The sequence below is a fragment of the Stylophora pistillata genome, chromosome 7, assembly GCF_964205215.1.
Source record: "Stylophora pistillata chromosome 7, jaStyPist1.2, whole genome shotgun sequence".
Taxonomy (NCBI): domain Eukaryota; kingdom Metazoa; phylum Cnidaria; class Anthozoa; order Scleractinia; family Pocilloporidae; genus Stylophora; species Stylophora pistillata.
The window spans coordinates 4,649,357-4,661,209 of NC_142525.1; the positions used below are offsets into that span (position 1 = coordinate 4,649,357).

At 37.8% G+C, this 11,853-nt stretch overlaps 1 protein-coding gene and 1 pseudogene across 1 annotated transcript; one reads left to right on the forward strand and one right to left on the reverse strand.

Moving 5' to 3' along the window:
* Positions 1-1,697: 1,697 nt before the first annotated feature.
* LOC148726294 (uncharacterized) lies at positions 1,698-9,009 on the reverse strand (annotated as a pseudogene).
* A 325-nt stretch (positions 9,010-9,334) lies between these two features.
* On the forward strand, positions 9,335-11,076 carry LOC148726295 (adenosine receptor A3-like). The gene has a single exon (XM_088727073.1). The coding sequence runs from the start codon at positions 9,502-9,504 to the stop codon at positions 10,441-10,443; it is 942 nt and encodes a 313-aa protein (XP_088583199.1). The 5' UTR covers positions 9,335-9,501; the 3' UTR covers positions 10,444-11,076.
* Positions 11,077-11,853: the final 777 nt, after the last annotated feature.

Below are 11,853 nucleotides of genomic sequence, written 5' to 3' on the forward strand. Positions count from 1 at the left end.
AATGTAAATAGCTTTTGATACAGATTGTTAGGTCATGTTTCAATAGTGTAATGAGGGCCTTTAGTTCATCAATGTTTTTACTACTGTAGAATGTTATCCTCTTTGAATAAAGCCTGTACTTACTTACATACTATCGCCTGCAAACTCCCTGAATTCCGGTTTAGGAAATCAAAGTAATATCCCTCTCCTTCTTGTCAACAAGTTGATTGAGATAATGCTGAAAAATAAAGAAAAGTTCGACTAGACTCGATGGTTGTCCATTGGACTACAACTCTCTATTTTGTGAACAGTAACACAGGCACTAATTGGATATAAAACCAAAGACAAGAAGTTTTACATCTTAAGCTCGTTGCACAAAGTACAAGGAACTCTACTCTTTCAAGCAGAGGGGTTTGTCCGTCTTGAAAAGTTTATCCTCAATTTTTGATCTTCTTGAATTGCAATCTTTGTTAATCTTTGCCGTTCTCGGCCATCATTGTCATTTTTGGTATATTCGTAACTCTCATTTTTAATAGACAATTCTCTTTAGAGCTGAAATGACTTCAAATAACATGACGCGGCCTTTTTTTAAAAAAAAAGTCCTGCTGGTGGGAGGTTAGTTGGCTTTGTACAGAGCATGACGTTAGACTCTAACTTCGCTACGAAGTACGAAGAACTCGCTCGTGCTAGACTACCGACTCAATACAACAGACGTCTATAAGATACTGCCACTCTGACTTATAAGGTTAAAAAAAAACTCTTGTACTAAGCTGCCTAGTACGCTAAGAACTCAAAACTAAGAACTCTCAATACTGCCTCAGAAACTGGGACTTTGAACTACCTTGTTTTTACACTACAGGTTATGGTAAACACACAATAGGATACCAGGGTCCATATATCTGATCGAAACTTAGCAAGGAATTAAGGACATAATATTTAAGGCCACGATATTTAAGAGCAGAATTAAAAATTCGACCTTTTAGACCTTTAGAACGACCTTTTAGACCTTGACAACGGCAGTTGCAGAAAACTATGTAAATCGTGAACAGAATCATTTTATATATACTATTTCATAATATTAATTATTATGTGAAAATATTGAAGAGCTGCAGCCAGGATGAAACATAGTTGAAATTTAAAAACGATCTCTGCAAAAAATTATTAAAAACTACGAGCTTTTGACTGCGCGAACTGCAGTCTTCGACGGGTAAAATGACTGATAGGCAAGCGATGAGAGAATTTAAATAAAGAAATGAACAGCGAAATAATGAGAATACAAATGATTATGAATATTTGTTAAAAAGAATGTTGTATTGTCCAGGTAACGGGCAAAAATTGTTATCTGCGTTAAGTGTCATTCTGGTATGCCATGCTACTAATGTTTTTCTGGTTCTAAAAGAGCCTTTGTCAACAATTGAATAAAGGCTGATAGTTTCGAAAGAAACCGTTTGGGGCTGCGTCGGTGGGAGTAACGAAATAATTTGGAAATATCAACAAAGTTGAAGTGGTAAATTGGCCACCGTAACGATTCCAAAACCTGACGTTTCGAGCGTTAGCCCCTTTCGAATCGTTACGGTGGCCAATTTACCACTTCAACTTTGTTGATATTTCCAAATTATTTTGTCAACAATTGACGCGTTTTCAAAATCAATGGCGTGGTTGTTGGACCAGGCGTGATTAGCGATTCTAAAACCTTTGGCCGCAGTTTTTTATATTTCTCAAATGTTCTTTTTTCGGGTATTAAAAGCTCTACTGGTTTCCCCAATACAACACCACGAACAATTTGCACAGGGATTTTATACACGACGTTGGTCTGCGATTCCATCGAAGGTCGGAATTTCGGAGCTGGGAACTGTTGTTGTAGAGTGCTAAATGGTTTTTTTTAACAACTATGACATCACGTTTTTTGAGGACACGTGTCAAAGGTTCAGTTACTCCTTTGATGTAAGGAAGAGAAGCGAAAGACTTGCGTGACTCGGTTGGTTCAACCATCTTGAAAAACATTCCAACAAGTTCTTCTGGGGATACATTTGTTTTTGAGGATCGATTTTTTCTGTCCTGTATGTTTTTGATAAACTTAGATGGATAGCCGTTGGACTCCAAAGCTGCATGGACATAATTAAGTTCATGTTTCTTTCCTTCGGAGGAATTGGGTAGATTTAGAGCCCTGTGCAGGAGAGTTGATGCTGTGCTGACCTTGTGTTGTCTGTCGTGCTGGGAATTAAAATCTAAATATGAAAAATAGGAAAAAAACATGAACTTAATTATGTCCATGCAGCTTTGGAGTCCAACGGCTATCCATCTAAGTTGGCTTTGCTGCTGCACCGCATTGAGAGGAGGAACTGCTCCCAAATTAAGCATAGCAGGTAGAAGCATTTTTAAAATTAATCTAACAAAAAGCAAACATAACTCATTCAATACAACTTAATCTAGAGCTGTTTTCGATGTAATAGCACGGTTGATATATCAATGATGAACTAAGGGGCATCATAATGTTTAAACAGCTTGACTTGATTGGTCGAGATTCTCTTTGAGAGTATTTTCCATACCTTTATTGATCATTTTAAAATTTGGAATACGTTCCCGAATAGAAAACAGCCAAAAGTCGGGAAGCTTTCCAAAATCGAACTATGATTTCGAATAAAACCAAACGGAAAAAGTCCAAATGAAAACTCGGTTTGCGCTCAAAGTGAGATGGCGAGTTGCAATTAAACATCACTTTCTGACGAAGGACTTTGATCTTCACGATCCAGAATCATTACACACGATTGGTGTATAATTTTTGCAGGGTGTCCATCATAGCGCGTCGATGTGCCTCATCCTCAAGCATTAAATAACAAGGTTTAGTGATAAAATGAAGAAAATCAGCGTATATGTGAACATTTTGAAATTGATCTTAACGATATCGCGGTTATTAACTACACGGGTAGTCAAATAGATAAAGCGTGGGACGTAACAAGCTAAAAACGCAAAGTAAACGTACAAAACAGTGACAGCAGTTTTCATTGTCCTTGCCAAATTTTTCATTTCGTTATTGTTTCTGGATCGTGCTTGTTGTTTTTGTACTTGGTGGCTTGAATTTTTCTTTTGTGACGGCGTGTAATATAAAAAATCTTACAATATATAGCTGTTGCGACCAGGAGGGAAATGGTTCCAACACCTGACGCCATTTTCGCGAGCACAGCAAAAGGAAAGAGGACTATACTGAAGGATGCAAACGAAATGAAAGTCCATATGAAAATGACCACCCAAACAACTAGCTTGTGAGTCACAAGTGTTTGGTATCTGAGAAGGAGTTGAATGGTTAGGAATCTTTCCACACTAATGGCCATGATATTCCAGACCATAGTCATAGGAAACAAATTTATAAAGACACCGAGGCCCAAATGGAATAAACAGCCTGGTTTAAGTAGTTGGAACCAATTGATAAATAATGACAGGTAGAATGGGTCCATTATCAAACCAACACCAAGATCAGATATAGCAACACTCAGTTACAATGTCTTCAGTGGTTTTGGGAGCGCAGATGTCTTTACAATTACATAGATTGTGAAAATGTTTAACTTACGTTCTAATTCGCTGCGCTCAGACGAACGTAAATTATTTTCTCCTTAAATACTATAGAAATACTGCACCAAAGGAATGATGGTTGGATGCTCAGGCAATCCAAGCTGACATTTATTCATACAATTGACGAAAGAATATTACAATTAAGGTACTCTAACTGCTACAATCCCAAGTTATCAGTTATTTGTAGACGATTTCTTTTGTATATCTTTTAACTGTGGAATCCGCCTTAGACTTCATTAAAAAGGTCAGAAGATCTTTGGCGTTTGGTTTCACGTGGTCGGGGATGTTGTCCCAATAACCTTGAGTGGTAAACAGCTGATGAAAACAAAAGAAGACAAGACAAAGGAGAACCGAATACATTTAAAAGAAACGCCGCAAACTAAAATACAAGATTCAAAGCAACAACCGGTCTCCGAAAACAGGCCAGCGCCACCTTTCTATCGTATGCACAAGCGATCTACTACCACATAAACTACCTCAGAATATAAGCTGAAGACGATAAAGATCTCTCCCAACCCGAGGCCAGCGCCCTCTTATCGATGTATAATCGGACAAGCGTCCTTATACCTACCAAACAAATCTCAACTAAATCATTGCTGATCATCCTAAGAGTTACAGGGACCCGGTGATCAAGCAATCAAAACTTCATACGGACCGCTAATATTTGTCCAAAAATCTCTTAGAGCTTAACAACGAATTGGTGTTCCGACCATGCTTCAGAACAGTCCTTCCGCTGAACAGCTTATAATCTATCACAAATTAAAGTAAAAAATTTTCTGGCAACTATAGGCCAAAAAATACGACGAAGGCCAGAATGGTACGACTAAAGTAGCTACAGCCTTGGATATATACAAATAGTGAACTGTTCTATGGATTAGATTTACCGGGGGCACAACGAGATTCCGTGCGAAGAAATCCACTCCGCTACAACCTGGATTCCAAAACCTTGAATAAAACTGACAAGGGCGGGCGGGTGTGGCTACAACTTCGATGTCAGCGTGGAAAGCGAGAGTGAGAGGACTAAGTCAAACTGAATCGTCTATAAATACTGAAACCACACCAATCAGGAATACCCAGGGGACACGCCCCAAATGGCGTGTCCTACAGTGAATAGAATCAACGATGAAACAAACTGTTAATGAACTATAAACTCCGTATACCAGCAGAAAATATTTATGATTGCAGTGTAGCAAATAAAACTGTTCAAAACGCAGTCTCCGATAAATATTGATTGGAAATCATCCAATTCTGACATTCGTGAGCGAATCTTGCGAATTACATCGAAGTTTGATTCTGCCATGTTGATCCAGCGGTAAACTGCTGCTAAGTACGTGTATGGAGATGGAACAGGGCTTGTATTGATGGAAAAGAAAATTTGCCGAAGAGCTCCTTGTCGAGGAGCATGCCATTTGCGTGAATCAGAGAGAAAGAGATATATTGTGGAAACAACAGGCGAGTAATTTGACCCACGATGACGTGTTAAACTGCCTAAAAAAGAATAAAAGAAGTTCCTGTGTGGTTAGGAGAAAACGTTCCGAAGAGGAAGAGAACAAGGTGGTTTCTGAATTCGCAATCCCTGTGGATAAACATGATTACAACCAAACAAGGTATTGAAAAGTTGTATTAAAAAACGCTCAACCATCAACCTATCATGAATAAATCGATAGTAATTGCCATGGATCGCAAAACACAACAGCTGTTGACCAAGTAACTATTCTCAAGTCAATTGAGGAAATAATCAACTCTAACCAGAATGGTACTCAGAATCTAACATCTAAAGAAATGCACTGGAAACCAAGGATATTTACGATTAGACAGTGTTGGTTGAGGTTAAAGAACATCTTCGTTTGAACATCAAATACGCAAATTGCTCTTTTTCATGAGCTTTCCATAACAATGGCTTTATGAAAACAAAATACATGAAAACAAAACGCCTTCATTTCTTTGATGGTCTTAAAGATCTTTATTTTCCGATCAGAATGGATTTGATCGGCGGGGAAAAACAAAAATTAATTATCCGATATGTATGATATCGGTTATTGAGTTTGGAAAGAACGCGGGAGGTTTGCCATAACTCAACTGTGTACGCTGTGGTGTTAACCATTTGTTATGTTGAATAACCTTGATATATTGTAGCAAAAAGCAAAAATTGTTCTTATAGTCTTACATGACCAGACAAAACAAGCACGCAAAAACTGCGCATTGCACAACTTTCGCCGCAGGTTCACTCGTCATGTCAATCGAAGGGAAATGTAATCATATTTATTGAAATTCATTGAAAAAAGAGCAATTTCCGAGCTTTGTATCAATTGACAATCGGTGCAATTTTTCAATCTTGAGCAAACTGCTACACAAAAGTAAAAGACCATCCTTTAATGTCATTTAAAAATGGGCTAAATTTCTTGGGAGGAACTGTTGAAAACACTGCACAATTTGAATACTGTAGTCGCTTAAAAGCGATTTCGTTGCCACTTGTTTAGTCTGGAACGACATAAATTGATGAAAAACCTCTAATGACCAACTGTGATTGTTGGTGGAGGAAGAAAAGGTTCTCGACGAGACTTGGCTGCAGCTGTGGAGTTGCGAGGTTAAAGGAAGAGAGTTGTAGCTCTCCAGAGACTGCTCACTGCGGTGGTCTGAGATGGCCATGATATGGCAGTTTAAAATCCCAGAGTTCAGCCAGATAGTGATGGCAGTAGCTCTTACACAATGGTTTGTGTAAACGATTGATAAACGCGCTTCTTCGCTGATATTTTTCATCATTTTAGCGAGGCTGTGTATTCCAAGCGGTCGTGCTTCGTACCAAACGGCATCTTCGGTTGTTTTTCTTCCGATACTGGAAAATAGGTAGTCCACCTTGGACTGATTTTCTGCAGATATAACTTCAGTGCCTTGATCTTGGATTTCATGGATTCTTGCTTCTTTTTCGATTTAAACATAAACTCTCCTTGAAGTTCGTAGAAATGAAAATGAGAGCGCAGTCGTTCCTGAAAGAAAAATAGGATGAAAGGATGGAGTGATACAAATTTTGTTTTCTACAACTTCGTGAAGCGATTTTGGGTGCATTTATGACGTATTTCTATCAGAACATTGTAACGGGTAACTGCCTTGCGCTAGATAACTAACATTATTATAAAGGATCAGAAAGATGGTAGGTTTTTAACTCGGTAAAGAAATACAGAAAGATATTTTTTCGTCTAGTTACGAGCGTGGGACAGACGTTATCAACATTGCCGATCTTAGCAGTATGCAGGACGCGTGTCACAAACGAAGTTCGTAATAAGCCTTGCTTATCATAGAGACTCTGTGGCACAGTGGCAGTGCACCAGGAACGCGGAACCGAAGGTCTGAGGTTTGATTCCTCATGGGGACGCTCGTGACTAGAGGAAAATACAGTTTCTCAGTTAGTGTGTGCGCTATGATTGGTTAAATACGGGCGCTGCATTTCACTCTACGGCTCGATAAATTCAAAAGTCTATTTAAAACCTCCAGACCCGATTATTTAAAGCTAGTCATTTGATAGATATAATTTTAACCGCGATTTCTCAGTCCGTACTGTAAGTTACCTAATCTGGTTTTTTCTGCTTGGATTATAGTCCGCGTGCATCTCGCTTGGGCCATGCATCCGAGTGTAAAAACCTAGGTTGGTAAGAGGCATGTAACACACTGGAGTAAAGATATGTGGTGTTTACTCAACATGTGAGAAACTAATCTTTCATCCATGAACTAAGCATTTAACTACCTTGTAGGATATAATAAACATCAACAAATGAAAAGCAACTTCGTGTCCGCTTTCATTTGAATGGTCAAACGATATCGTTTTATCGACAGACTTTTAAGTCAGCACTTCTTCGTAATGCTTGATGAACAGTACCTCAGAAAAGAACTGCTTGTAATCTATCATTTGAATGGTCTCACTCTTTGGTATTATCCAAGTGAGTTGCTCGTGTAAATTTGCAAATAAGAGTACTTGTTTATTCTAGCAAAGTGTCAGTGTAAACTAACAATTGTAGTAGTGAACTGTCAATAGGAATCGGCAGCATTAAGAAAGAAATACTTAGACATTTGGGCCTGAGGCAAAAAAAGGGAAAGCTACTTTCTTCTTTTCGAACCTTTTCTCTAGGTGTTCGCTAGCTATGATTAGCTTACTGAATGAAGGGGGAGGGGGAGATTTCCGCGCTAACTCGGGCTAATTACGTTTAAGAGGAGTGTAGAACACAAGTCACAAGTACCTGCACTGCATGATAAACAAAATTTCATCATTTTAATTATTCAAATGATCAAACACTCTAGCTTTCATCCACACCAAACCACCTTAGACAGAATGATAAACAACCCCAGTACCTTTTATTTAAATGAGTCTCATCTACGGATTTAAAAGGGTTTCACCTCAGTACAAACTGTGCCATGTAGGAGTTCTATTCATTTGCATTCATATGAGTGCACATGTATATGGTCGCATAATATACAGCAGCACATAACAATCTTCGTCTAGTATTATTATGGCACAAGATTCAGATGGAGTATTCTTATGCGGAGAATTTTTGGGGTTCTGCTTTTTCCAATGCAACCTCAATTTACACATTCTCTGTTTGCAATAATGGACAAACTGTAACTGATTATTTTGAGAGAAAACCTTAGGACAACCATTTTGTTTATTTGTTTGAAAAAATAAACTGGCGAAATAACAAATTGGCTTTAATTTGTAAAATGACGATTTGCTTTAATTTGCATCTGAGTAGTTGATAGATGGCGCAAAATTCTCTACCAATCACGTTGCGATGTAAAATGAAACTAATACAATAGCTGGCTGCGTTTGACAGCCCTCATTTGCAAACACCTCTTTACTTTTGGACAAAATAAATTTATAGTGCCTTCATTTACTTTTGGTTTTTGCCAGTTTCTGTTTTTTTTTTTAATTTCTTCATTACTTACTGACTCTAACAGGCTAAGTATCTTTTATAAGCATACGCATCATAGCATATTTCAATTCTAATTTACATGTATTGATGTCGCAAAAAAACAAGCTCCCATTTTCAATTTACATCTGCCGTCAACACGAACAATAATAAAATTTCCTGTTTTCCTTTCGTTCACAAGCTTATTACAGGACTATCAATTGATCAAATGTCTTACATGAATTCCTTTAGGTTTAAACTGAAGATTTTACATGGCTATTGCTCGATTTTTATGTGGGCTATTCAGTCATCTGTGATGCTTTTTACATGAAAATCATAAATAAGTAATAACATGATTGCTCGAGAAATTTGTTGTAAATAAGGCCTTGTAAATGTCTCAGACTACAACTTTCAGTCGTCTTAGGGGCTCGTGCCTACCCATTTACACCAAATTGCACTCGAAATCGTGTTCTTACCAAAACAAATTAGCATATTTTTGACATTGGCTATTTCAGTTTAAAGAGTTTACCCGAGCATCCTTAACACCTCCGGGATCCGCCATAGGCAAATGCGTAATAATCATTTATTCGTGATAACTATTGGGGTTACTCTCCCTTCCCTCCTCCTCTCCAAACAACCATAAAATACTGGATCTCTTAAGATGTATATTCAGTGTATTCAGACGAATAAAGAATAAAGAAGGATATATCATGCGCTCTTTAAACTAACTGACTATAATGTTTCGCTTATTCATTTTGATAAGTGGAAAACATGTTAATGAGAGTGTTCTTTGAAATAACATCTTTTGGTCTAAATTCCATAATTTAATAAAATGTCTTGTCAAAAGCATTAAACAGATAACTTGTTTTAGTTCTAGCTAACGCTAAGTGAAAAAGTAGTCGAAGCTTTTTTAAAAAAATTCAAATCCCATAGTTAAAGACTTCTTGAATGAATTGGTGCAGATGGCTTTAGTTGTCCTCGTGATTGACAGCCATATAATTATGAGTTAAAATTTTCTGTTTAAGATGCACGGTAGATTTGACGCTCAGCTCTTATGGCGGAAAAAAGTTGCGACCACCTTTACCAGTTTTTTTTCCCACATCCTGACCGTGCTGAAGACTTTCGTCCGACGCTTATCACCATTAGTATCTTCAACAGCTTTCTGTCTTATACGGCCATCATTTTAAACATCGTCACTATCCATGTGATAAGGAAAACCGCGTCTTTGCCTAAACCTTTGAGAACATTGTTACTGAGTCTGGCTGTCTCTGATGTTGGCGTCGGTTTGCTGGCCCAGCCACTCTACATTTCTATTCTGGTCAGCTCGTTACAAGAAAAAGATATCGACTGCATTTCCTACACGGGATTGTTAGCCGTTGTATGTTGTTTTGGTGTATCTTCATTCTTAAATGTTGTGGCCATAAGTATGGACAGGTTCTTAGCTGTTGATCTTCATCTCAGATATCAAGAGCTTGTTACTCACAAGCGCGTCTTTGCGCTAGTGATATCGATGTGGTTGTTTAGCGCAATTTTTTCTTTAAGTTTCTTTTGGACTCCATTGTTTTACATCTTACAAGTCACAGACTCCATAATTACGAATGCCTGCCTTAGTCTGGTGGTAATTGTCAACTGGAGGATTTATATAGTCTTAAAGCGACACAAGAGCGAGATTCAAAGCCTTCAAATCCAAGAAGTACAAAAGGGCGCTCAAAATGGCAACGTATCTAACTTTTTGAGGCTTAGAAAGTCAGCTCTTGGAACATTTTACGTATCCATTGTGTTTTTGATTTGTTATTTGCCTTTTAATGTTATTCTTGTTTTATACCTGATTCACCCATCAGCTTCCATATCTTTAAACAAAGCATGGCTGTACGCAACGACTTCGATTTTCATCAACTCATCTTTGAACCCTGTCATATACTGCTGGAAGATGGGACCCATTCGTCGCACTCTCATTGACATACTGCGAGGCAACATCAATCGATTCAGACAATAGTTTTGGTCTGGTTTGTTTCTGATGCCAATTCACAATGCATGAGATAAGGATCGATTTAGAGAGACGCTTAGAATGAGCTACCAAATGGAAGTCATGATGATCCAAAATAAGAGCCTCGACCATCGCCAAGAAAGAAAAGAGAGAAAAAAACTATTACGGCTAGGACAATTGCGGAATGGAACACAACAGAGTCACGCATTAGGAAAAAGTTAACAGCTGTTAGTTTTAAGCTCAGTTTATATCAATTTCTTTTAACATTACCAGAAAAGCTTCCTCGGGATATGGAATAACTTTAAGGTGTTTTAGATTACGACATTTTAATGTCTGAAAAAATTTGTGATTTTAATATTGTCTATAGAATGTTTGATGTTTAAATTTGACTGAGCTTGTGATGTAAATAGATGTTTTAGATTATTACATTTTAATATAGGAAAAATGTTGTTGTTTTTAATATTGTCCATGGGATATCTAATGTTTAGAATGTTTTTCTTGTCATGTAAATAGCTTTTGAATTTTATGATACGGATTTTTTAGATCTTATTTCAGTGGTGGGATGAGGGCCCTGAGCTCTTCAATGCTTTTACTACTGTAAAATGTAACCTTCTTTGAATAAAGCCTGTACTTACTAACTTACTCTTGCTTGCAAACTCTCTCAAATCCGGTTTAAGAAATAAAGAAAAATTCGAATAGACTCGATGGTTGTCCATAGGACTACAACTCTGGACTTTGTCAACAGTAACACGGACACTTATTGAAAGTGATAAAAGTAAAAATAGAAGCTTTACATCTTAAGCTCGTTACGCAAAGAACAAGGAGCTCTAGCCCTTTCACGCAAACGGTTGGTCCACTTTGAAAACTTTATCCTCAATTTTTGACCTTGTTGAATTGCAATCTGTGTTAATCTTCGCTGTTCTCGACTATGATTGTCTTTTTGGTATATTCGTAACTCTTCTTTTAAAAGAAGAGTTACTTCTTAGAGTTAGCTTCTTAGAGTTAGCTTCTCTTTGGAGCTGAAATGACTTCAAATAACATGACGTGGATTTTTTGAAAAAAATCACAGCTGGCGGAAGATTAGTTGGCCTTGTTCAAAACATGACGCTAGACTCCAACCTTACTACGAAATACGAAGAACTCCTCCCTCGTGCCAGACTACCAGCTCTATACAACAGACGCCTACGTGATACTGCCACGTGACGAAAAAGGTTAAAACCAATCTTGTTCCAGGCTGCCTATCACGACTAAGAACTCAAAACTAAGAACTTTCAATACTGCCTCAGAACCTGGGACTTTAAAATACCTCGTTTTAACACTACAGGCTATGGTAAACACGCAATAAGATACCAAGGTCCATATATCTGGTCGAAACTTGGCAAAGAATTATGGACTCACCAACCCTCGCGATATGTAAGA